At 45.3% G+C, this 27,839-nt stretch overlaps 1 protein-coding gene across 5 annotated transcripts; it reads right to left on the bottom strand.

The window, feature by feature from the left end:
• Positions 1-392: 392 nt before the first annotated feature.
• LOC119171905 (uncharacterized) lies at positions 393-27,758 on the bottom strand. Of its 5 annotated transcripts, none has more exons than XM_037422783.2 (8): positions 27,435-27,754; positions 26,119-26,314; positions 16,964-17,064; positions 16,420-16,654; positions 11,191-11,312; positions 10,386-10,447; positions 4,413-4,528; positions 393-645 (listed from the first exon to the last, which is right to left on the bottom strand). In XM_037422783.2, the coding sequence occupies exons 2-8, from the start codon at positions 26,264-26,266 to the stop codon at positions 620-622; spliced, it is 810 nt and encodes a 269-aa protein (XP_037278680.2). In that variant the 5' UTR covers positions 26,267-26,314; positions 27,435-27,754; the 3' UTR covers positions 393-619. The 5 variants fall into 5 exon arrangements, with proteins under 5 accessions (XP_037278680.2, XP_075748702.1, XP_075748701.1 ...); XM_075892587.1 differs by lacking the exon at positions 393-645 and adding an exon at positions 654-3,396 and having other exon boundaries at positions 11,191-11,309; positions 27,435-27,758; XM_075892586.1 differs by lacking the exons at positions 393-645; positions 27,435-27,754 and adding exons at positions 655-3,396; positions 26,551-26,951.
• Positions 27,759-27,839: the final 81 nt, after the last annotated feature.

The raw sequence follows: 27,839 nt of genomic DNA, 5'->3' as shown, positions 1-27,839 counted from the left end.
CCACACTATTCAATACAAAATATGAGTTCTCTACTTATGTCAAGAATGCAGGTCTACATAAATACCACTATCAACAAAAATTTCTTTTAAGAGACTCCATTAAAAAAAATAAATGATTGATTTGTGGGGTTTAACGTCCCAAAACCACCATATGATTATGAGAGACGCCGTAGTGGAGGGCTCCGGAAATTTCGACCACCTGGGGTTCTTTAACGTGCGCCCAAATCTGAGCACACGGGTCTACAACATTTCCGCCTCCATCGGAAATGCAGCCGCCGCAGCCGGGAATCGAACCCGCGACCTGCAGGTCAGCACCGAGTACCTTAGCCACTAGACCATTGCGGCGGGGCCATTAAAAAAAAATGAAAAATAAAAAATAAATAAAGACAGCATTATTCAGGGAGAAAAAGTTCATTATAGCCAATGCTCCTGACTCCATAAAAACAGATTTTAGTCCTGTATTGCATGATTGCATGTTGGCACCAATGTAGACAATTACAATGTACATATCACAGTGACAACACATCTCAAGCAAGTTCACTAAAGAATTCAACGATTGTTTTATCATTGAGGGTCATTCATGCAGGATGCAGCCAAGGCACAGGTTGCTTGATGATTGCTAAGATGTAGGCCTGGCCGCAGAGTCTGCAACGAGGCACGAATCAAAATGAAACCACAGGAAAATGATGCTGCAGCATGTTCACTAATAAAAACATATATATTTTTGATTTTCCATGCAAAACAAATGTTTCTTAACACGAAACTGAAACATGCCTTCTCGAACGGTGTTGCTGCTCTGTTAGGAATTCATAATTGCAGTTTAGTTTGTATTGCTTATAGGCTGGCACAAATGCCTATTACGCACGTGGATTCACACATACTTCCCCAAGCAACATCTCCACCAAGGATTTTGATGCGATTGCATGGTGCCTTTGATAATCCAGTAAGTTGTGCCATGCTCAGATTCATCAATGCAAGAGGCATAGCTTAATGTATGTGCCTAAAATTCTTGGAAGCGCCGTGCTTGCAGCTGGAGCATTCACTGCTGGATCGATACATTCATGACTGCGCCGTGCCGAGCAAAGACACTCCCACAGCGCTTTGGCATTATAGCTTGCTTCACTGCTCCTAGATGGTGGCACGATCACAGCCTAAGCGGGAAGCACATATTTTGTGTTCACACCTGAGATAACGCACGCATTTGTGGCGCAGTGATCGCTGTCTTGTCCCCTGGCTTTAATATTGAGGAGTCGGAGTGTCGCTTTCCATGTCCAGTGATAAAAATCCTTTCGTTTCTTTTTTTTTTTTAGCTACCAAAGTGCCCTTTTACTGAGGTCATATCCATGACAAAAATTACGTGCGGACCCTAGCACAGAAGACTATCCTGTTAAGACTTGGCAGACGCTCAAGCTACGCCTTCATGGAACTAGACAGTGTTATTAGAACCCGCTTGCAATCACGTTCTCATTCCCTTGCCATCCATCGCTTTTCAGTAGACAACTGAACTGTGCCGTGAAGGAAGAAATGTGTGTACGCAATATTGGCCCTTGTGAACTTTTGAACATCAGCTATTAAAAACGCAGTAGAGAAGTACCCACTGTGCCATATGTCAGGGTTTTGTGATGTACCCACTATGCGTCTGTATGGCAATACGTGCACATATGTAGTCGCACTATCTCTTTACACTGTGGCAGATGATGATTACGAATGATGGACGAGCCCCTTTGTGAGTGGCACATGGCGAGATACCGTTTTTCTGTCAAGCAATATACCACTCTCACAGGGGCACTTGACAGTCTTTTGAGCAAGAAGGCTTCTTCTGAAAAATGTATCGACCAAAGACACACGCATTGGTATTTGCTGTAAACGGCATTTGTCTATCTCTTTCACAGCCATTAAACAATACTCTCGAAAATAATGAGCTTCAGCCATTATGAATTGATGAAAAAAATAAGCAAATGTTTCTTTTGCTGTCACCGTGGCTCGTTGTAAAAAAAAAAATTCACATCTCATAGAACATGTGATAACTCTTTGAAGCTTATTTCCTTGAGTACTAAGCCATTGTCAGCAACCAAGCAGCCTTAGGTGCATGCTAAGAGCAATGATTACAACAGTCGGGAAAGAACACGTGCACTTCAGCATATCGAGATACATAATTTTATTTTGTCTCATTGAAAGCTAGCGCCACGCTTTCAGCACACATTGGGAAGAAAGCACTAAAAACAGGGCCAAGTGTCTGCGAGGCAATGCCATATATAGAACGTCTTTCACCCTGGCAAAAGACTACTGACGTAAAAGAGTTTTTGTGTGCTCGTGTGACAGGAGTATTATAATGGTTACTGTGACTCCTTATCAGACATGTCTCTACAAGGTTTCTTTCCCCAAAAGTAGTGCCAGGCATTGGTGTGGCTCTGCGGTAGAATACTTGGCTGCCACTTAGAATGAATGGGTTCAAATTCGAAGTCGGGAAACACACTTTGGTATTATTTATTTTTAGTTTTATTATCATTATATTTTGCTCGAATTTTTTTAATCGTTCATGTGGCTTCAACGACGACAAAGCAGCACGATTCCCGAGCAATAAGCACCCTTTCTCTCTCGGTCACATTGAACCGGTTGTGTCCTCAGATGCCACTTTAGTTTTTCCATGCATAAATGTGGTGATCGGGAAAGCTATGAGTGCGAATCAAGTTACTCACAAGAATGAAAAAGCCAGAACGGGCCCTTGTGAACGCCTTGTGAAGGCATTGAGATGAAAATTGCCCGAAAGCTATGCACCATCTTGCCAAATTTCAAGTTCTGTTAAAATTTAGCATCAACAGAGACCATCAGAACTTGTCACATCATTCGCTACAAATTAAACAGTGGTTACGATATTTAAGGTACCTTGAAAGTTTTAACCACCAGGTTTCAAGAAGGAAGGGTGTGGAAACACACCGTTCATGCCATACATATCGCTTCGTCACTCACAAAAACGAATTTCTTCAAGTTTAAATGTGGTCGAAGAATTCTGTTACCTTTTGGCATTTAGACGGGCATTTAAACTTTAATGACGTATTCAAATTTTTCAGCCTCCAAATGAGATATTGCTTGCATGTTTTCCCAAAACATCTGTAGTTCAGTCGTCCCTATACAACATACCAACGCCTGTGCTTTTGTCTATTTTTTTTTTTTTCAAATGCCTTTTTTTTTCATAGTCAGCATTGAAACGCGGAAGCACTTTCAGTGGTCCCTCACCCATCATTGTGTTCATGCAGTCCACACTGCAAAAAGCTCAACGGCACAAGCGTTTCCCAGGGTCAAGTTTCTCGTACCTGTTTTCAGGCTCTTTGTGCATCCCAAGGAACGAGCGAGTCCGTTTGAGGAAATGTTTAGCGAGTCTCAGTTTGAGTGAGTCTGTTTGAAGAAATGTTTAGCGAGGGTGAGCCCGAGTTTGTCCTGCTGACAAAAACTTCGGTGAGTCTGAGTCCGAGCGAGTTTGGTTGGAAGGAAATTTCGTAAGTCTGAGTCTGAGTGAGTCTGCTTCAACAAAATTTTGGCAGGACTGATTCCGAGCGAGTCCCAAGCGAAAAATATATTCATTGAGTGAGTCTGTGCGATTTCTATTTATTTTGCCGGCCTATGCCTACAAAACCCAAGCTGTTCTTGTGCAAGAAAATAATGAGGAAAGTGGTCAAGGGGAGCGATACCGGTGCTCTGGTATGTAAATCATGTGCAATTACACTAATGTTGCTGCATTGCCACCGTAATCATCCCTGTTGCTTTTGGGCACCATGCCGCCCTACGGTCTATGACTCAATATTAATATGAAATTCACATCTCAATACATTCCCTACCTTTTCGTTATTGCGGCAACAACGTAAAACATTCCACCGAAAATTTAAGACATCAAAGCCATATAAGAAATGTATGGTACTGAAAGGTCGTAATGTGCACAGCTTAGTTTCACTATCACATGAAAACCCTGAAGTTAGAATATCACTGTGACTGTGGTGGCAGTGTAGGCCTATACATAAGCAAGGAAGCAGCAATATTGGAAACAACATATGTTCCCGAAAAATGTCAGCACACTCAAAAAACACACAGAAAATCTAAAATACTGCAAGGTCAAAATATCCACGGCCAGAACACGACGCACAGAATGTGCATATTGATTCTAAGCAATCTATGAGAACAAAATTGTAGGCACAAGAAACAACCTTGAATAAAAAATTAAGCATTAGGCTCGCCCTCACCATTATTCTTGTCTCTGCCCTAATTGCTTGCAACTATCTAACCCAACAACTCACACCAAATGGTAACAGTTTGTCCAGGACATTGAGCATGTGACAACTTTTTGCGCACACTTGGTACAGAGGATGTTGGACTTATCTGCGAGATGTCGCACTTGAAGCAAGCGCCGAGTGACTCACCGTGTGCAGTGTTCCTTATGTGACTGAGCACGAGGGCAACAATGGCGTTGAGTGTCATGTACGAGAAGCCACCCTGCTCCTTGCGTATTTTGACTACACGACTGCAGATCTCTTCCCTGCACACATCAACGCAAGCATGCGATAGAAATTGCACCCAACCACGGTGTCACTCTCCACGTCAAATGCTTACACTTACTCAAAATTTTTCCTGGTTTTTCAGAAACCCCCTAAGCGATGGCAACGAATGGCCCTTCGCGACAGGGGTACTGACACCAAATTTTGATGCTGAGTTTACTCCACCATATTATTCTTCTGTACACAGAGACGGCTCTTAGCAAGTGTGACGCACAGAAAGTGCTTATCACATTCCCCATCTACTGACATCGACAGTTGCGTGACTTCAGGCTACAGTGTCAATTCTTGTGGCTTCACAAACCAGCATGGGAAGGTGTGATGACATCAGGTACAAATAAACACAAAATCCCCGCTAGCCCATCACCAAAACATTCAAAAATGGCCGGCTGTGCATCCACAAGAAAGCCATGCAGAGCAGCAGGTGTGGAAACGCCACAATATTTTATGCAAGCATGCGACGAATAGCTCATACCATGTTGCGACATCAGGGTACAAAAGGAACAGAAACTAGCTTTTAAAAACCGACCAAAATTACTTTTCATGGTGCACCCAAACCCACCAGTACATTTTCTAGGACCTTGAGGACGTTGGCTCTTGTGTAACACAAAAAAAAATGACAATTGAAAATCCTCACATCAGTGACCAGGTTTAGTGACTTGTCGCACGCTTCAAGTCCTTGCTCCTTCCTTTCATCCCAACAAGTGCACCAAAAAGCAAGGGGGGATGACAAAGGGGCAAAAAGATTGGTCTGCAGACGTCACGGCCATGAGCTTATTTTTTTTTCTTCAACTCGTCAGCTCCTTCTTTCAGTAGTATTTACCAGCATGCTAGTGTAATACTATTGACCGCGAGATTGGGGAGTCGCCACCTGGCGGCTCCTGACTGAAGCACGCCTAGTGTGTATTGCTCCCTGCGTCGTCTGCTAGCCACGTCGTTTTTGTATGTGTGCGTTTGTCATGTACGTCCTCAAAGAAAAATTGGAATCAATGCAGTGGACTTTCTATAGTCATTAAAGCTGCGCAAATAGCAAAACTTTGGGTGCAAAGTGAATTTCAATATTAAAGCTTGAGTGAGAATGAAATAGAATATTTTTCTAATATTTCTAGAATATTTCTCTATACTTCCATGTGAAATTACAGAAACGTTGCAGGGGATCCCTGAAATATTCTTATGAGGCAGGAACATGCAAGTGTTTTCATTCTGTAGGTCAGTGCTACAAAATGGTGCTGAGAAGTCGTCTGTCCAAGTTGTGCTATAAAGAGAATGCACAGGCCAAATTGTGTTAATTCTCATAATTAGGTGAAACCGAAATGGTGTCAGCAATACTTTATCATTTCCTATCTCCTTGCCGAGGTACTGCCAATTACAATGCCGACAAGTCTTCTCACGATGCCGACCCTACACCTATAACTTCAGCAACTAACTTAACTGCCGCTACGTGTGGCAATAATTGTAGAAGCAGTGTTGCAGGCTGTTGCAGCACTGCCTGCACAGAAGCTGAAGGGCACACTTTCTTCGACTTATGAGTTTCTCTAGCACTGCCCCTCTCTCCACAACTGAGAGTGCTTTTGCGGCAGTTGTTGGTACCGGCGTTGCTTCCCGCAGGAGAGGCCTTGCATTTTTTTCAAACGACTTTTACAAATGCTGAACAAGTGCTCACTTTTGCAATCCTGGCCAAGTAACGCTTTCATGCTAAAATGCAATGTAAAACATTGCTAATTTGCCATAAACAAAAAAATTCCTCTTGCACGGTGACCCGTATACAGTCGATGCCGGCTATATCAAATGTGGACATATCGAATTGTTGGCTATACCAAACAGTTGAGAAATCCCCTTGAATTTCCCACGTAAAATTATGGGACTGAAGCACTCGTACATCGAACGCAGTGCCATGCTGAAGCACAAGAAGTGCATTTTTCCAAGCAAATATTGATAAATTTTCGGCGGCATTTTTACAAGTTCTGATCGCTTTTCGCGCATAGTTGATGAAAAGGTCACGTTATTCCATCCCGCTGATCTGGTTCATTGCACAGCACTTGCGAGTGCACCGGTATGTTTGATGAGTGATCTGCAGGTCTTAACACACAAGCGCAGTGCTACTTTTAAAGAAGACCGATTGCTGAGGACACTAAAACGAAAATGCAAAGTGACTCGGCAATCTCGTTGCGATGTTCACATTTCTTTCCTTGTTTGTTAGCGCACAATGGCATGCGATGAGCATGCAAGCCTGAAAAGCATGGCCTTCGAGATGTGCAACCTCGCAACATATTTTTAGTTTGTTTTTGATTTTAAAATGCATGTCTTGGAGGCCACGCTCATTCTAGCTTTTCACATCAAAGCAGCTGAAAACAGCGGCTGCCAGCTACAAAGCCACAAGTGACATCAAAATCACCAACATGTCGATGGCGTGAACTCGGCGTTGTCTTGTACGTCTTGTGAACTTGTGTACTTTTCGCCTCGCTTCTGATAAATCCTCATTCAGGAGTTGAACAGAACGTTGACCAGCATGCAGCGATAAAAATTCTGACCAGCGCTAGGAGCGACGTCAAGTAAAACACTCTTGTAAATGCTTCTTGCGAGCCAAGTGACGACTTCGGGTGCGTCATAACTGCTGACAACGGCGTACAGTGCCTTAGTGATTTCTGCGACTTATCAGCATTTCCAGGCACTATCTCATAGTGAGCAACTTCATCAGTGCAGATGACGACGTAACTATTTCTGACTGCATCGCTGCGGAGATCATGACTGCCGTTGCCGGTGCTGCGGAAGCGGAAGTGTACCTGTGCAATATTGATATGCCAACACCTGCGCTGCCACCACTAACCAACCTTTCGTCGTGCTTCGAAACTTGCATCGGCATTCTGTATCAATCAACGCTGTTGTGGCCCAAGAGCCTAATTTGCTTACTGTATTTACTCGATTCTACCGCGCCCTCGATTGTAACGCGCACCCGATTTTTACCGCGGAAAAAAACAAAAAAACGTAAGACATCGATTGCAACGCGCACCCATTTTTCTCGCTGGCCCGCACGATCACACCACTCGAAAAAACGACTCCTTTCGGGAGCGTCTTCCATTTAAATATGAGGTACGGGCGATGCTTGTGCCCATCTGACGTGTAACAGAGCATTGTCGTCACTGTAGTTTTACCGTGGTCCGATGTCAGCACGCGAACTTGCTTCGCCTCCTTCTTCTCGACGGTTGTGGTGCCAGGCATAACGAAGTAAAGAGGCGTCTGATCGGCATTCCCGATTTGCCCAAGCAGGTAGCCGTTGTTGCGCCGCAAGTTTAGGACGAACCTCTGAAAACTGTGAAGCTTTTCATCGTACTCTTCCGCAAAAGTTTTCGCATATGCATGTTCACCTTCGGAGGGAAAAGCCTTTCCTCTTCATAAAGTTAGTTAGCCAGCACCTGCTCGCTTTAAACTGGCTCCGCATTAGACCATTCTCTAAGACTAATTGCATAGCCCGCACTTGGAGCAGTTCTGTCGTCACGGGCCGCTGTGCCGCTCGCTGCTCAAGCACATGCTCGCCGAGCAGCTCTTTAATTTGCGCAAACCAACCCTGAAGCCTTTGCGTGAAGCTTTGCTGTCGACAATCTTCTGCTTTTGTTTCCGCCGGTCCCGCACGCACGTTTCGGGAACTCCGAACGACCGCGATGCGGCCCGATTTCCGTCCGTTTCTGCACACGCGATGACTTTTCTTTTAAAAGCGGCATCGTGGTGCACACGAGTTTTTGGAGTCGGCCCTTCCACGCCGTCGATTCTAATGCACTACTAGATGACGAACTCCTCAGCACACGTATGAAGTGCCGCACATGGGAAACACATAGGCAGAAATGGCCGACGCGCCATGCCGACGCACGTAGGGGGCGGCCATTTTGGATTTGCCGATGGCAATAGATTGACCGTAATTTTTTCGTTCGTACTCGATTCTAACGCGCATGCGATTTATGAACTCGCTTAACCGGAAAAAAGGTGCGCGTTAGATTCGAGTAATTACGGTATTTGGAAAGCTTCAGTGATATTGAGGATGACTGAAACTTAGCGGCGCACAAGAAGCAAGACAAATTCACGGACTATCTTTATGCAAAATAAAGTACAGTAACTTGCAGTTCACACCTTTTTCTTCATTAAACTGTGAGCGAATCGTTATGTTAGCACTTGTAATGATTTCTGAGCCCTGAGAACTTTTATTTTGCTCTTAAATATGCATTTTGTATTTCGAATTGTCGATATATTGAACTATTTCACCATCCCCTTCGAGTTTGATATATCTGGAATCGATTACACTTGATGGCAGCCCCCTGTCCGCTACACGAAAACGAAACTGTGCTGACAACTGTCACATAGTGACACGGTTGACACGTGGTGTAGTATTAGCATGAGCCCAGATAACTTGATAGTACCCCATTTCTACGGCGAGACTAACAAATTTTGTATCGCAGGCTGATTTTGCGACGCCAGGGCGTTATTCAGAAAGCACGTTTTGCAAAAAGCAATGATCAAGTACAAAACTGAAGCCACGTTCGCAGCATTAGCAATGTGGACCATTAGCGATACATGTAGTGAAAAATGGCGATGAAAGGCATTTTAAAGTTACTCTGCAATGGCTTATTTCGTGCTCAACTATGGTCAGTCTGCATCAAATATGTTTTCAGTGAAGTGGAAGAGGTGACATGCCCCTTTCATTATGGAACGCTCATATCAAAGGAAACTCATTTTTCAACACAAGGGACAGCTACCGTATTTACTCGAAAATAGGTCTGGCACGAATATAGGTCGACCCCTACTTATAGCGTTCTATGAGAAAAAATATATAATTGAATATAGGTCGGCCCATGTTTTTTTCTTTTTAATTTAGAAACAGAAAAATTGAAACGTAGCACACCTTTATTTACATAACTTTGCATCCTAATCACTGCCTGGAACGTCATCTTGTCATATGTGCAAAATGTTCTCGTCATCGGATTCTTTGTAAGCATTCATGGCTTCCTTAACGACGTCAGTTTCGCTGCCATCGCTACTGATTGCTGGACCGCAAAAAGCCTGAAGCCGTTCGTTGCACGCAAACAGACGGTCCCGCTGCTTTCGCCATCTTCTAATGAACTTCTCATTTACATATCACTTGGCACTGTGTAGCTTTGCCGGCGTGACATCGTCGCAACCGCGCACAAGCAAATGGTGGTAGTGGTTAGAAGAAGAACAAAAGGCATTTAATTTCTGCAGCCCCGCAGGGAGCACTGCACAGCGTCTAAAGCAAATGTGAACCATCACCCCCGTCACGCCGATCGTACAATGAACAAAGTGCAAGGCGGCAGGGCCTCAAGCCAGTGCCAGTGCAGCTGCACACCGGGATGATGTAGTGGAAGCACAGCTAGCAGGCTAAGGACTTCATGGCCTATACCTATGGGAAATTCTGGGTTTCATCGTAAACATGACGAAGTGGTTGCATTTTGCAGGGGCTTTGAAATGGCAGTATGCAGTTATTGCATCAATAACTTCTTTCTCCATTACTTAGATAGTTGGAAAGGAGGGAAGGGGGGTCTTTGTTTCAAATTTCATGGTATATAACATGCGTATGCAGCAGAAACCGCTTGAAGACAGTGGGCGTGGCAGTTTAAAGTCATAAGCTCGGCACTCTCGGTTGGTTTGATCGTGAATATACGTCGAGATTCTTTGGTCATGAACATAGGTCGATAGCTAATTATGAACAACCTTTTCGGACAAAAAAGGTGAACCTATATTCAAATAAATACGGTATATCACATCTATTTAGCCTTATTTTAGGGTTGTCTATAAGCCAAAGGAACAATGGAGATATGTTAAAGTGGTACTCACTCTTCCCAGTCAGGCAACTTTCTTTTCACCATCTTCACTATCTTTTCAATCTGTGCAGCACACTGAAATGAACGAGCCAAAAAAAAAAAAAAAAAGAAATCCTGACTTCGCAAAGAGAACACAGGAAACAGCAAATGAGGCAAAATTATGCCTTGCATCTGTGGCAAACACTTTTGGCTGTGGAAAAAAAAAAGAGAACAATGCAGCAGCAACAGTTATGATGCTTAAAAGTGCAATTGAAATGTTTCTAAAATGTATAAAAATATGCGAGCATGCATGAGCAGCGTGCCAGAACTAGCGGCACTAGCGCACACAAAAAAACTGAGATGCAAAAAGCAGGAGTGTGCTTTGTACCAAGGAACAAAGGCACACAGATTCAGGCATCTGCGTTTGTGCCATTATTACGAACACAAGCATATTCTACAGAACATGGCTGAACTTAGCAAGTACCCAGCCACATTAGATATTGCATTTGTCTATACTATCTACAGGGCTTCTCATGAACTCTTTCTCATTTGGAGTTTTCAAATAAGGTAAAAACTTCATGTTCATCCAAGTGGAGAGTGGAAAAACTTAATACTCCCAATAACTTTTGGTATGAACCAAACGTTTTTCTCCCAAACTGGAACACAATAGAGAAGCGAGATGGGAAACGACAGTGGGTAGACTGTACTTAGAAGAAAATGTTAATTTTTCCCCATGTTAAATGCAAAATTGCAGAAATAGACCTATCAAGTGACGACGCAATGACCAAGCCTCAAAATAACCAGCAAATTCTCAGAACTGCAGCATGAGAACAACCGACCTTGCTCTTTTCTAAGCCTGTTTCGGGTGAAGACCACGTCGGACTAGTTCCTCGATGAGTCCCATCTCCACCTAGTTGTTGCTGTAGGTCATAAAAGTCGGGCGTCTGTGGATGTCTCACTGCTGGACAATACACAACAGCTTTATGCATCATAAGGTCAATGCATAATATACAGAGCAAGAATTCAATATTGCAAGTTCTCTGCACCGAAAATTCTGTCATAAAGGGGTGCCTTGTTTATTTGGATTATAACACAAAGCAAAAAATTTGACAAGAACCTACTTTCTGTTATAGTCAAACAGTTTTGGACCAGTATCGCATGCCAACTAACCAAACAAAAGAACACACTAGCACCTGTCTTTTAGATATGCCAGGTAGCTTATAGGTGTTAGTGTATACAGTTACACCTTAATATAACAAAGTTAGTAAAATGGGCAATTTACACCTTTCTAGCAAAACATTGTTGAATTGAAATTCAAAATTTTCTGCTAAGTTTAGTCCACAGAAGATTCACTCACACAAACAGTAAAGAAAAAAGCATTTCAAAGTAGTGCAAGAATACCAATCTTGCGAAAATTGAGATCCTACAGCCATGATTTGATAGGGATTTGGCCCCACCATGGACAGCCCACGGTTACATTCTGTATTTCTACAGCTTTTGCAGGTGGTGAGTGCCTTAGATCTGACCTACAACACTATGTGCATTCTGACTTATGACGTCGGCTATGCGTATGAATCATGCCCAGCTTTGATCAATACCTGGTTTCGGCAAGAGCCACTGAATCGACGACCAAGTTTTCTGGCAGCCATGCCTATCAAGGAGGAGAGAGAACTACTTAAGCAGCTCCCCAAACCAGCCACGACGGGACCTGGCGCCGCCATGGATGCCATATGCCTACATGCTGTATTTCTGCAGGTTGGTTATTCTTGTCGTAATGTAGGGGATGAACCAATAGAAAAATTGGTGTCAAATACCACTGTGAGCATGAATTTGTTTACATTTGACTTGCGCTGTTCTGTTTAGTACCATTGTCAAAATACTGCTGTTGTTGCTATGCCTATTTCACTGTGGAGATGTTGAAAAAAACCCTGAGCCTCTTACGGCTGACCAGGAACACAATATGTTTGAAATTATCATTCAAATACCCTCCTTGGTTCAAACCCAGATGCACATACTAGACGAAATTTGCTTGCTGCGGTCTGACCTACGGGCGATTGAGTTAAAGGTGAACGACCTGGCAGTCAAGGTTGAACGTGCAAAAGGCTTTGCGTCATCCGTACCGCACCTTAGAGATGCAGTTGATAAAGTATCCACACGCTGAAACAAATCAACTAGTCAATTGAGGCATTGCATGATAGCCAATATGACTTAGATAACCAATCATGAAGGAATAATTTGATGACCTACGGCCTCCTGGATAGTGCCAACAAAACATGGACGGAATCTGAAGAAAAAGTTATGTATTTTTTTTCTGATGAACTGAACATTACGACTAGTACAACGTCTATTGAAAGAGCGCACCGTATTGGTCAGTATGCAGCAAGAACAGCATAGTCACTGATAGTCAAATTCCTTTCGTTTAAAGATAAACGACGAGTACTCGCGGCTGCTGCAAGACTGAGAGACTGATTCCTCTGTTAACCAAGGTTATTCAGAAAATGTCAGGACAGCTCGTGGAAAATTGGCTCAATTTGCACGCAATCATAGTGGGTCCTTTCGACAGCTTTAATAAGCTGATCATGGGAAATGAAGTTTTTGTGTATGATAGTAAGAATGAGACGAAGAGACTGCAGCAGATGAATGGGCTGAAGGATATTGTGGTTAATTGTCACAGTATTAAGAACAATATACAATTCGCTCCAGTCTTGGACTTGGTTATCCCGCCCATAGTCATCGGTACAGAATATTAGTTAGACAGCACTATAAGTAGCAACAAAATATTTCCATATAATTACAGGATCTATTGTGAAGACAGTAACATACAAGGCGGTGGGATTTGTAATGATACACAACAGCTTGAATAGTATGCATATTAACGTTCAAACCTCATCATGTCAGACAGTCTGGTGTAGGATCATCCTCACCAATGCCACTTCGTTAGCAGTTGGGTCGTTTTATATATAGGCCACCTGGTTCCAATTCTCCTCAACCTTTATACGAGTTGAACAATGTACTGCTGCCCTTGGATGCAACGTATGTTGTTTTAGGGGGTGATTTCAACTTACCTAACACAAACTGGATCGATCTACAGCCGAATATAAGTACTCCATCACCTATTTACTCTGCATCTTAAGAAATATTAAATGCACATTCTCTGTTTAATTTGTACAATCTCCTACTATAATAACTCCTAATTCATCTAATATGCTAGACTTTTTGTTCTGTTCTGACCGTACCCTCATTTTGTCTGTTGATCTATTATGAGGTGTAAGTGATCGAAATCGTTCTAGCACACCTCTCTTGCTTAGCAATGTATTACCATTATCAATCTCCAGAACTAGTCTGCTGCTATGATAAAGCAGATTACGTTTCACTAGCACGCAAACTTGACGAATTTTTGCCCGTTTTTCAAAAGATCACTTCTATCGACGTAGAAGCCGCATAGAATAACCTAAAAACCAAACTTTTATCACTAACATCATCATTTGTTCTATTATGAGCGATTACATTCAAGCACCGAGCCGATAAACCATAGATGAGCAAAAATATTTGCGCTTTGATTAACAGACAACACCGCTTGTTCAGCCGATACTGCAGATCTCCGAAACCCGACTTTTACAGCGGCTCGGAGAAACTACGCAAAAAAAAGATACCAAAAATAATGCGAAAGGCAGAAAGCACATACTTAGAAACACTAGTGAAAAAATAAGGACAAAGCCAAAAGAAGTATGAAAGTAGTGAGAAGCAAGCGAAGGCCAAAGGATGCTATTCAAAATGTTAAAGATTACAATGACTATGGTGATGGCCACAAAGAGAAGGCTGAACAGTTTTAACAGCTACTTCGAATCAGTATTCTTACATTCTACCCTTCAGGCCAGTGCAGTAAACTCCTCAGAATTTCTCTCAGATGTGTAAGATAACCTTTCCAGAAGAGGGAATAGCAAATTTACTGCTAAAAGTGAACTTGAAGTCAGCACCAGGACCTGATAACATCGCCAACTACGCAACAAAGAACTGCCCTGTGTCACTTGCCCCTTTCCTGGCAATGCCTTTTCAAAAGTCACTTGATTCCGGAACCTCGCCAAATGACTAGAAAACTGCAAATGTTGAACCTTTTTTCAAAAGTGGTTATAACATAAAAACTCAAAATTACAGAATTATTTCACTCACAAGTGTGTCGTCTGAGGCACCAGAGCCCGTTATTATTTCTAACTTGATGGCTGATCTTCAAGAAAACAACTTTTTCAGCCCAGCACAGCACGGTTTCAGAAGGGGACTATCTTGTGACACAAATTTGGTTGAATTTTCTCACGACATAGCCTTATCATTTAGTAACGGTACACAGGCTGGCTGCATCTTTTTAGATTTTTAAAATGTTTTTAATTCTGTAGCAGATAATTTGTTGCTGATGAAATTGTCTGCATGAAATACTGCTACAGTACTTTTACATAAGATAAGAGTCCTATCTTGCTGACCGAAAACAGCGTGCTGTCCTTAACGGGACATTTTATGATAGAGAACAGTCTTATAAGGTGTTCCCCAAAAATCACTTCTGGAGCCTCATCTCTTTTTTTTTTAAATTTTTATCATTCATATAGGTGAACAGGTATAAGCCACCTTAGATTGCATGTTGACGACTGTTGTCTTTACCTCGAAATTACTTCCTGGTCTGATAGTTCCCAATTACAAAGTGACCTAGGCATGATATTACTGTGGTCCAATAAATGGAATATGAAGCCGAATTTTTCTTAAGTGTAAGGTTGTCCAGTTTACTAACAAACGTCATATTTCCGATAGGTAGTATTGTCTTGGTTCAAACCTGTCGACTGTATCAAATTACAAGTGTCTAGGTCTGTTGTATAAGAATGACTTTTCATGGAATGACCGCATTAACTATGTAGCAGCGAAGGCTGGCCGTGTTCTCAACTTCCTAAAGCAAAACTTCGAGAAAGCTCCTTGTAAATTTAAAGAAACTTTACTTTTTAAGCGTGCACACTATTTTGGGATATGGATGCTTAACATGGGACCCAAGTACAAAGACTTGCATAGCCGAAGCAGAAGGCGTTCAGAAACGTGCAGCACAGATTCCCCCCGACTACCCCTTTACGATAAGCTCCTCTGATATAAGAGCCGATCTCAGATGGCCGACTTTGCAAGACAGACGGAAATACATGCGCCCACAGTTTTCTCACAACATCTTCATTGGAGCAACAGGACTAAGGAAGCAAACATATCCTTGATCCAACCTACAGGTCGGCCTGCACGAGAATTCTTCAAAGGTCAGAGAAATATAGCTGTCGCATTAACATATATAAGCATTCATTTTTTCCGACAACATGCCATGATTGGAATATTCCGTCGGAGGAGGCTGTCTTGTCACCAATCAGTTTCTTTGACTGTGCCTTCGCTGAATTCTTGTTCCAATATGTATCGTGTCGCTTCTACACAGCATTCGACTTTTTTTAGCCTTTAGTAGTTATACACAAATGTTTTGTTTTTGGTTTGTATCAATATATACAAACATATATATACATATATATTTCTCTTATTTTTTTTTCCTCGAGTGATCTGTTCAGAATGTATATGTGTCATGTCATTTGTAATCTTAAACTTATTGCTAATCTTGTCATGTTACCTCTTGATGTTTAATACTATCTGTGATGTATTCTTTCTTGTTTTCCCTCTTACAATAATGCCTTGAGGCACTTGAGCTATCTGAATAAATAAATAAATAAATAAATAAACAAATAAATAAATACCTCTACACAGCATCTGCACGCATCTGCTATCATGTTCCCAGAACCCGACCACTTGCTCGCTCTTTGTGCCTGCTGGTTCCAATTGCTTTACCTCGCAAATGATTTTTCATGTAGTCCCGAGAAGCTTCCTTTTAGTTTGGGATCACATACTGCGAGCTCTACGAAATCCCAAAGCAAGCGGTGACATTATGTTTTTGCACAAAACAGCCCACTGTTCACTGTTGCAAATCACCTGACACATTTATTCAGTTTTGCTTCTTCGAGCAAAAATCTGTGGAAAGTAGCAAGAAGTAGTCGGAATGCACCAACCTTGCTTCCTGATCTCAGGCCCCCCAGTGGCGCGTCTCGGCTCAATTGCCAGGGGATGCAGACTACTCTCATCAGTGTCATCGGGAAGTGGAACGTATCTTTCACATTTCAGTGCCTCCGAATAGCTACATGGCTTTTGTGACCATTCCGCTGTTGCATCGCAGGCATTCCGATGTTGATGAACGCCATTCTCTTCCTGTCTGGATGCTATGCAGGGGCTGCTTGCAAATTTTGTCTGTGAGTAACCATAGGTATGCATAAGGTTATCCATCATAATGATAATGTGGGGTGGGGAAAAAGCCTCTTTTCCCACCAAGCATAAATTTCACATGCACCAATATTACACTTAAAAAGTCTTTTCACAGTGAGACAGACTTTTTTTTAGTAAGTAAAACACTGGAAAGAGTCCACAGATAAACTAGAAGAAAGAGGCATCTAGTCTCTTTATAATGTCCCAATTATAAATACTCAGTATGATGATAGAAAATCAAGACCAAACAACTTAAGACATAACATTCACACCAAGAAAATAAGAACAACCCACCTCAACATTTTGAGAGTAGGTTTCAGAGCCAGGCGATGCTGAACCTGTCTCAGACCATGAACGCTGGTGCGGAAAGTCTAGCACAGGTAGATGCTGCTCCACTGCACAAATGTACAATTCACTAGTCATGCTGGGAGTAATGTAGATATCAAACAATTTTAGAAAACATTTTTAACGGTTGTATGTGCTGATACTAAAAAAAAAGTCAACTGCTTGGCAAACAAGTAAGCAGTTAGCACGAGTTACGCTTTTGCCGAGTGTGTGATAACAGCCTATTCACTCGTCTTTATTAATGATGCAAAGAAAAAAAATTCTGGCTGATCCCACACGTTCGGGAAGTCTATGCCATGCGAAACAGTAGGTGAGTAGCTGCCCATATCGTATTTTTCATTCCTTTCAGCAGAGCATGACTAGTTGGATAGATATGTGGTGTTTAACGTCCCAAAACCATTATATTGCTACCTGTAGGCTGCCACAAACCATAGTGCGAATGCGCGTGTGCGCCCGACGAGGAAGATGAGGCTCGCTGGCTGCTCGAGCTCGGAGCCAGACTGGCCAGTGCTGCAACCGCTCTTGCAAATATATTTTTCGAATATATTCGCAATACTTTGTCTCGTTACTCACGTAACATATTTGGTGGAGGTGGAACGATCCCCGTCCTCACCACGCAGCTCCGCAGTGGCCGCATCCTCCAGCTTTCCGCCATGGCTTCCAGTGACAACGCGTCCGCTTCATCATCTGCGGCTTCTCCGACAACCTTTGTCGCCGTCCAAACACCACGTGATCCCGGGACATTTTCTGCGCAACCTGGCCTCGACGTCGACAAATGGCTTCGCCTTTATGAACGGGTCAGTCAAACTCACCGTTGGGACCCTACCATGATGCTCGCTAATGTTCTCTTCTACTTGGACGGAACCCCGCGTGTCTGGTACGAGACAAATGAGTCCGAACTCACCAGCTGGGACACGTTCAAGGAGAAGCTACGTGACATCTTTGGGGACCCGACCGGTCGCCACGCAGCTGCACGACAGGAGCTGGCTACCCGTGTCCAGTCGCCAACTGAATCGTATGTGTCATACATCCAAGAAGTTCTCGCTCTTTGCCGAAAAGTGGACGAGGCGATGTCTGAGGCTGAAAAGGTTGGACACGTTTTGAAGGGGATCGCGGACGACGCCTTCAATTTGCTGGTGTACACTAACGTCTCGACCATCGACCGTGTAATTCAAGAATGCCGCCGTTTCGAAACAGCAAAAAGCCGTCGGGTGCGCCCTCCTTTTTCTCGGTTGCCAAACACGGCGGCTACGTCCACCTGCTCCGATTCTACCGTCACACCGCCCTTTGAGCAGAGTGTAACGCGTATCGTTCGACGGGAACTTGAAGCAGCAAGTCCAGCGCCGCTTCAGCCCACTTCTTTCGAACATACGATACCGACAACCCCCGCGATCTCCGTTATTCAGGCGGTCGTACGACAAGAATTCGCCAACCGCGGGTTCCCTGATGCTTGCCCCATCTCTTGCCCCTCCTCCAGACCAATTCCCACTAATGCACCTCGACGTGACCCATTTGTTGCTCCACGATCTCGCAACCCGGCGGAATGGCGAACTCCTGACGACAAACCGATCTGCTTCCGGTGCCACCGCGTTGGACATGTCTCCCGCTACTGCCGTGCCTCCTGGACGCCGCCACATAGGAGCCAGTTTTTCGCACCTTATAGCCCATATGAAGATCTTCGCCGGTATTCGTCCAGCCGTACCGCCCCTGCTTTCGACACGTCTAACAGCCGCCTTCCTGCTCGTTCTCCGTCCCCTCAACGCCGTCGTTCCCCGTCGCCCCAGCCACGCCGCCATCACTCGCCGCCTAACTTTTCATCGTACCCGACGGAAAACTAGACAGTGCAGCCCCTGGAGGTAGTGCTGCATCATCCCTGTCTGAACCAAACCCTCCATTGACGCTTCATACGAACAAAAATCTTGTCGATGTACACGTGGACGGTATTTCTCTGTCGGCACTAGTCGATACTGGCGCTCATGTGTCCATAATCAGCGTTCATCTTTGTCGCCGCTTAAGAAAAGTACTCACGCCCCCTGCTACCGAAGCTGTACGTGTGGCCGATGGCGGCACTGTTCCTGTCATTGGCATGTGTACGGCTCGCATACGCATCGCCGACCGTTACATCCCTGTTCTATTCACGGTGCTCCAGAACTGTCCTCATGACCTCATCTTAGGGATGGACTTCCTGTCGACCCATTCTGCTCTCATCGACTGTTCCGCTGGTACTCTTTGCTTAGACCTTCCTCTTCAGCCGGATATTCACCCTGAACCTCAACACGGCCTTTCTGCCACAGACTTCCTCCGCTTACCGCCTAAAGCCCTCACATTCACCGAATTTGCCACGACCTCACCCGTATTGGATGGGAATTACATCGTCACGCCGATTCCTGATGTCCTACTGGCACGTGACGTCACCGTCCCTCACTGCATCGTAACTGTAGCCTCCAACCGGACCCGTCTACCCGTCATAAATTTCGGCTTCACAAAGCAAGTCCTCCCTGAAGGCATCCTAATTGCCACGTTGCGGTCCTTAGCCGATGATCACGTCACCACTTTCGCAGCCGACGCATGCCCCAATTTTCCTTGTCGCCCACTCGATGCCACATGCCTCGACATGTCAATACGTCCCATGATCGACCCTGACCTTCCCCCAGCGCAATCAGCCGCTCTTGCACGCCTTCTAGCTTCCTACCGTGACATCTTCGACCTTGACGACCGCCCACTCGGCCAAACTTCTCTTGTAAAGCACCGCATCAACACCGGTGATGCTGCTCCCATTCACCGTCGACCGTATCGCGTGTCCGCGTCGGAGCGCCAGATTATTCAAGCTGAAGTGAATAAGATGTTAACTAAAGGCATTATTGAGCCCTCATCAAGCCCATGGGCGTCACCCGTCGTCCTGGTTAAAAAGAAGGACAACACATGGCGTTTTTGCATCGATTACCGGCATCTAAATCGAATCACCAAAAAGGACGTGTATCCTTTACCACGTATTGATGACGCCCTCGATTGTCTCCACGGCGCACGCTACTTTTCATCCATCGACCTTCGTTCTGGTTATTGGCAGATTGCCGTAGACGAGAAAGACCAAGAAAAGACCGCCTTCATCACTCCAGATGGCCTATACCAATTCAAGGTTATGCCCTTCGGTCTATGCAATGCCCCCGCCACGTTCGAACGTATGATGGACTCTCTGCTACACGGGTTCAAATGGTCAACATGCCTGTGTTACCTAGACGACGTCCTCGTATTTGCACCTACGTTTGAGACCCACCTTGAGCGTCTGTCGGCCATTCTCGACGTCTTCCGCAAAGCTGGCCTCCAGTTGAACTCCTCGAAGTGTCACTTCGGCCGCCGACAGATTACCGTGCTGGGCCACCTTGTCGATGCTTCTGGTGTGAGACCGGACCCTGAGAAAATTCGTGCCGTCACGAGTTTCCCAGTACCCCAATCCGCCAAAGATGTCCGGAGCTTTGTGGGACTTTGCTCCTACTTTAGGCGGTTCGTGAAAGATTTTGCGGCAATCGCCCAACCACTTACCGATCTTTTGAAGAAAGGCGTTCCATTTTCGTGGGGGTCCACTCAAGCTGCCGCCTTCTCTCACCTCATAACACTTTTGACGACGCCCCCTATCCTCGCCCACTTTGACCCATCTGCCCGAACTGAGGTCCGAACTGATGCCAGTGGTCACGGTATCGGAGCCGTTCTCGCCCAATGCCAACAGGGACACGACCGCGTTATCGCGTATGCTAGCCGCCTCCTTACACCTGCAGAGCGTAACTATTCGATCACGGAGCGAGAATGCCTTGCTCTTGTCTGGGCGGTCTCAAAATTCCGTCCATATTTATATGGCACTCACTTTTCCGTCGTCACCGACCACCACGCGCTCTGCTGGCTTTCATCCTTAAGAGATCCTACAGGTCGACTTGGTCGCTGGGCTCTGCGACTGCAAGAATACACCTTTTCTGTGATATACAAGTCTGGACGCCTGCACCAGGACGCCGATTGCCTTTCTCGCTATCCAGTTGACCCATCGGCCACCATACCTGACAACGACGCCTGCGTGTGCTCCGTTTCTCAACTGAACCACATAGCCGACGAGCAACGCCGTGATGCAGCCCTACGAGCTATCATTGAGCGCCTCGACTCCTCCCCATCGAACCGATCCTATCGCTCGTTCGTACTCCAGAATGGCACATTATACCGGCATAACTTCCATCCAGACGGCCCATCTCTGCTGCTTGCCATACCCAAACACCTCCGCTTGGCTGTACTCCACGAACTTCATGACGTTCCTACTGCCGGTCACCTGGGTGTGTCCCGCACATACGACCGGATTCGCCGTCGCTTCTATTGGCCAGGTCTGGCACGGTCCGTCAGAAGATACGTCGCGGCGTGTGAGGAATGTCAGCGCCGCAAAACACCATCGACGCTTCCGGCTGGGCGCCTTCAACCACTCGATATTTCTACGGAACCTTTCTTTCGCGTCGGCTTGGACTTACTCGGCCCTTTTCCTCTGTCTTCTGCTGGCAACAGGTGGATAGCTGTGGCCACAGACTACGCCACACGCTACGCAATCACACGCGCCCTTCCAACAAGTTGCGCCACTGACGTCGCCGATTTTCTTCTACACGACGTGATCTTGCAACATGGTGCTCCACGCCAGCTGCTCACGGACCGAGGCCGCACATTTCTATCGAAAGTCATAGCGGACATCCTACGCTCTTGTGCAACACGCCACAAGCTCACTACGTCGTACCATCCGCAAACAAATGGCCTCACAGAACGCCTGAACCGAACCCTAACTGACATGCTTGCAAAGTACGTTTCCTCAGATCACTCTGACTGGGACATCGCTTTACCATACGTGACATTTGCCTACAATTCTTCGCGCCACGACACGGCTGGTTACTCCCCTTTTTTCTTGCTGTTCGGCCGCGAACCCACATTACCCCTCGATACGACGATTCCGTTACCAGCAGCTCCAACTTCACAATATGCTCTGGACGCCATCAGCCGGGCCGCCCACGCACGCGAAACCGCTCGTGCTCGCCTTCTGACCTCCCAAGCAAACCAACGGCGTCGGTACGACCAACGACACCGCGATGTGCACTTTTCGCCCGGTTCGTTGGTTCTGCTGTGGTCTCCGACCAGGCACGTTGGCCTGTCTGACAAGCTGCTCTCTCGGTACACAGGGCCCTACAGAGTGCTTCGTGAGGTGACTCCCGTCACTTATGAAATCACTCCTGCTGCCTCGCCGTCTTCATCCACCCCTAGGGCCACCGACATCGTACACGTCGCACGCCTGAAGCAGTACCACTCGCCCAATGATCTTGACATCTAGATGCGCCGAGACGGCGCCTTTGCCGACGGGGGTTATGCTACCTGTAGGCTGCCACAAACCATAGTGCGAATGCGCGTGTGCGCCCGACGAGGAAGATGAGGCTCGCTGGCTGCTCGAGCTCGGAGCCAGACTGGCCAGTGCTGCAACCGCTCTTGCAAATATATTTTTCGAATATATTCGCAATACTTTGTCTCGTTACTCACGTAACAATATGATTATGAGAGACGCCGTAGGGGAGGGCTCTGGAAATTTCGACCACCTGAAGTTTTTTTTAACCTGCACCCAAATCATCTGAGCACACGGGCCTACAACGTTTCTGCCTCCATCGAAAATGCAGCCGCCGCAGCCGGGATTCGAACCCACGACCTGCGGGTCAGCAGCCGAGTACCTTAGCCACTAAACCACCACAGCGGGGCATGACTAGTTGGAGCACACTTTAATAAGTAGTTCTGTGTAAATTGTGGTCTTACCAGGCTCATAAACACCCATGTTAGAGCAGATGTCCGTTTCAGTGAAAATAACTACATGACAAAATGCAATGATGTGCATATCGTAAGATGCTGTTTTCACCATATTCCTCCAGGTCGCACAATGATTGACTGTAGCTTGGCGAGCCATATGAGTTCATATGTAGCGCTTAAGTTTTTATTAAAGTGGATAGCCAACACTGCAACCATCATCGACTTTGCCACAAGATCACGGATGTAAGGGTCTTTTTTCGAAAAATCTCAAGTACTAGCATCACTCAGTGTTTGAATAATTGACTGCCCCACTCAATGCCTAGGTTTGGTTCTGGTTCTTACACTGATTTTCATTCCTTCCGTCCCTCTGATTTTTTAAATTTTTTTTCTCAGAAATGCTGCTGATGCATCATGTTTTCTGGGATAAAAGAACTAACGCTTCCACGTTGAACTGTTCAAAATCAGTTATTACTGTTCCTGGCTAGATATCGCCTATCAATCACCTGAGGTTCTTACTCACATTCCATGAACCACAGAATGCCGGTATGTGCCCCACGTTACAGAGGGAAAAGGTTTCATGACGTACGCGGCAAGCATCTCAGGCTATTAATATAATGACCAGCTAATCGAGTTCGTCACATTGCAATGTCCTCTTATGCAAATTTTGGTGTGTGTCAAGTTAAAATGTCCCTAAGCCACGTCCGATATTTTTTCAGACATTCCGAACGCTACCACAAGCAACAATGCCACACGTGACGGTGCTATAAGCCATAGGTGCACCACGAATTCTAAAAAAAACACAATTCCCTCTGCTCCCCAGCTCTTTCCCACGTTGCCAGTGGCGTACGTGACATCAACATGTTGAATCTGCGATGCATTCTGCAAGCGATGCTACGACTCGACGAACAAGAACCTATGACTTCCATTCAAGTCAATCAGCAAGCAGCTGTTCGCACTCTTTGCAGCTCTTTATCATATTTCCCATATGCATACACTTTTTTATTAGCAACTGCAGCCAATAACACAGCTACCAAATCGGTAGCGTACCAGCACAGCCACACCTAGCGGTCTGATAAGTTGCAAACTGAATCTAACAGTGTTTTGTGATGGCTTTCATGCATCAGTGTGCGACGCTTGGCTGCAATAGCACCGACTGAAAGAATAAATCAAAAGACGCAAGAGCGCATCGGAGTTACAGTAGAATCAAAGCGCAATAGTGTTTTACGTGTTTCTGGGCAGCCCTTCACTGCTGCAAGACTACCATCACTGCCCATGCCTGCCTCAAAACTTGGGCTCCAATTTGTGACCCCTCCTGAGCCCCCCCCCCCCACCTGAGCAGGCCACAAGAGAGAGAGAGAATTTATTTACAGATAGGTAGAGAGGTCGGCCTGAGCTATAGTTTGCTCTGGCCTACTACTCTACACTGGGGAAGGGTGACTGGGGAGTGAAAGAGTGATGAATGACGATGGTAAGGTAGAGAGATGATATGTTCTTATTATAGCTGGGTAACTCTACAGACGTGCATCCAGTCCAGTGGCTTCTAAGAAAACAATGACGGCTCGTATAACCACATGTGTGCTGCTGGCGTCAGGCCAAGGACCTAACACAACCTCATCGGTTAATGATCGACTAATATATCGGCCAATCGAAGATATCAGTTGCTGACGTTCGCTTGCATGTGCTGGACAGTCGCAAAATATATGGTCGAGCGTTTCTGGCAACCGACAGTGGCCACAATTGGGACCTGTGTCATTACAGCCAATCAAGTGGGTGTAACGTCTCGTGTAAGCCACACCTAGGCGAATGGGGTGGATAATGCACCAGATGCTTCGCTTGAACTTGTGAGGCATACAGAACGTCATTTCCGGGTCCCATTTGTGCAGCCGCTTGTGCTGGTGCTCTGGTTTCTGCCAGTGCTCTAAGATGGAGTTGCGTATTACGCGTCAAAGTAGGATGTTAGTATCTTGTCGAGAAAATGCAATGCACACTTCCGGGGCACTATTTAAAGCTCTCTTAGCTTCAGCGTCCGCCTCTTCATTGCCCATTATGCCACAATGAGAAGGTATCCATTGAAATGTTACATGATGTCCATTTTTTGTAGCAATACCAAGAAGCTCTGCAATTTCGATCGATAAAGTCTGATATGGACCTTAGGCCACCAAAATTTCAAAAGTACAAATCCATCAAGGCCACAAAAATTTCAAAAGTATAAGCCCATCATGCTGTCGATTCTCTGAAGGAATGCATGCAACACAGGGTCCATACCAGCACAATTTGTAGAAGCATGAGCTGGCAACACAACTACAGCGGTTAGCCGAGAAGCATAGAGTTCACAGATTCGTGGCAACCGAAAGTGCACAGCGTTTCGAAGAGCGTGTCAGCAATGCCACGAGAGATTGTGAGGGGCACTTTGCAAGTAGGGCAAAGCGGCTTTGGTAGAGGAGACCATTTGATGGGCGGAGGGTAGTGAAGAAAAAAAGTGAAGCATGCAATCACTGCGTTTCGATCAGCAGATGCGTATAAATCTACTATTGCGGCACCATTTTAGAAAAATTCTCACGCCTACGTGTTCATGGTAAACCCACATACAACTGTCACACTACAGCTAAATTTCAACATCTGGGTAGTTTAGGGGCCCACTAAAGAGTTGATCATGAAGGCACCCACACATACATAAGCAGCTAGACAGATTTATAAATAAAGAGGTAGATAGAAAGGGTAGAAGTGCCTATGGTAGGCAAAGAAATGCTAATGAAAAAATTACCTCAGTTTCAACCAGTGTGCAGTATACACAAACAGTACAGCTGCAATTTGCCTGTGTATCCCTAGTGATATTCTGTGGTGCTTTGCAACTTTGTGTGGGTGTCTGTGATTAGTTTATTTGTAGAGTAGAAATGCACAAGAAAAAACATGTGGCAGTCCCTGCCACACTCGCCCCTGTTAAAGTCACTTTGGGCCTTATCATGCTTGAGACACCGTTAGCTGTTTCACAGTGAAACTACGGCTCTGTCCGTGACTAAGGCAGATACTCTATCTACGGACATATCTGAGAACCGCTTTTTGTTGGATCACTTTAGGCTCTATTCATGCTCAAGCCACCTTGGCTACCAATTTGTCTGCAAAAAAGAGGCAGTCATGTCATCTATGTTAAGAGTGACTTCTTATTGCTACGAAAAACAGTGCTATGAATGTCATACCAGCAGCAACGGTACGACAAACTCGGCGCATGAAACAATGTACTATTGACATAATAACAAAGTTAAGAGCAAAGGGGTAGCCAGCAGAGAGAATGAACCAACCTTGCCTGCTTTCACAAGTAGACGTGTCACACCTGGGCTCTATCGCCAACGCATGAGGGCTTGTTTCATCAGTGTCATCACCAAGTGAACCGTGCCTTGTGCCTTTCAGTGCCTGCAAATAGCTGCATGCCCCTTCTGACCAACTCATTGTAGCCGAGCAAGGGTCCAGATGCAGCTCACAACCCTTTCTAGAGTCCTGCAGTTGCAATAGGAGCGCCTTGTACTGGTCTGATCTGCAGATATACTGCCGAACACGAAAAAGCTTCATAGCGCAAAAGTAGGCGCAGTAACGGGTGACATGAATTCCAATCACAATAGAGCACTAAAACATACACAAGTTGTTGTCACGCAAGCAATAAAGCAAAGAGTACGATAAACAAACAGTGGGGAAGTGTCGGCTGCTCAGCGTTTAGACGGAATATTCTGACTTACACGACGCACTAAGAAGTCAGTTCTGCAAACCACACCTAATTTATGGTGATTACACACTAAATATTAAATGTCAGCTCCACTACTTCACATATGCAGCATTAAACTAAGGCACTGATTTTTACTTTGGAGCACGCATATGATGTACGTAACTGCACTGATAATTTGTCGCGGCCAGGCACTGCGCCGTGCTCCCTACCGGGCTGCAGATTATTTGTTTGTTTCCCTGGACTCATGGCTCACAGCCTCTCAGGGGGATTGGCCAAGAAAGCGTAGTGCATTTTTTCTGTGAGAATTTTAACTATGTGTAATGAATTTGTATTATAGTACGACTAATGCGGGGAAAACCACATAAAAAAACAGAGCAAACGAAAAAAAAGAAAAAATGAAAAAGTCAAGTTGAGAAATTTTGAGATTTCAGGAGTTGTGATTACCACTAAGCTGCGTTTACTTCACCTCATTATTTAGAATTTTTGGGGGGTAATAAATAATAATTATTTGATTGAAGAAATTAGGCGCCTTCTTCACCTTCTAACCACCACCACCTCCGATTTGTCACGGCGTATTCAGCAAGCTGTACACTACGCAGTATGTACGAACACTGTTTCGCACTCACTGTACAGCAAGCAAACAACATGAACTACGCCTGTCAATTAAACATTCGCCACCATCAGAGGTCATGATTTTTTTTCTTTTTTTTCGTCGACGCAACACATCAGCAAAGACATGGCGAAAGCGTAGCGGCACAGAACACCTATATACTCGCCTACCTTACGCCGGTGCACATTTGAAATGCGACCAAGGCACATGCGACTCAACAGGCTGCTTTTGCATCACCTTCGCCAAGGAAGGAAACACAATACGAAAAGTAAAATTTTCGAACTTACACACTGTCGCGCCGATGTAGTATTGCAACGGTGGCGCGGCGTATTATACCAGGGAAACGAAACTTGGCATAGCCAGACCACACCTGTCAGAACCTTGCCTGCTGTTTCTGCGAATATCGCGTGACAATCGTCACTTCAAAGACCGCGTCTATCACGAGGCTAACCTAGCGTTCCAGGTGTTGCAGAATATACCGATATATTGACAACGGAATAATTGGACCGCCGCTTTCACAACCAGCACACACAACTGGACAACCGTCGCGTGTTTTGTTGGTGCAGCGCACGGAGGAAGGATGTAGACACGGATGCAGCGGTTGTTACGTTTTGTTGATACCAGGGTGGCTAGCCGGCCAGAATTTTCAGGGCTAAAGGTGGGCTTAGCCCCAGGCAACGCCTCCTAGATTT

This window comes from Rhipicephalus microplus, chromosome 4 (assembly GCF_043290135.1).
Source record: "Rhipicephalus microplus isolate Deutch F79 chromosome 4, USDA_Rmic, whole genome shotgun sequence".
Taxonomy (NCBI): Eukaryota; Metazoa; Arthropoda; class Arachnida; order Ixodida; family Ixodidae; genus Rhipicephalus; species Rhipicephalus microplus.
The sequence above is the reverse complement of the archived record's forward strand: the minus strand, read 5'-3'. Positions and strand labels throughout refer to the sequence as shown.

What these genes read in the sequence shown, in the direction of transcription:
- LOC119171905 (XM_075892585.1), bottom strand. Translation starts at nt 26,266, where the DNA reads ATGAGTTGGTCAGAAGGGGCATGCAGCTATTTGCAGGCACTGAAAGGC. An exon ending in TACTTGTGAAAGCAGGCAAG is followed by an intron (nt 17,065 to 26,118) that starts GTTGGTTCATTC and finishes ACATTTGTGCAG; the next exon opens with TGGAGCAGCATCTACCTGTG. An exon ending in CATAAGGAACACTGCACACG is followed by an intron (nt 3,397 to 4,412) that starts GTGAGTCACTCG and finishes TTCTTCAAACAG; the next exon opens with ACTCACTCAAACTGAGACTC.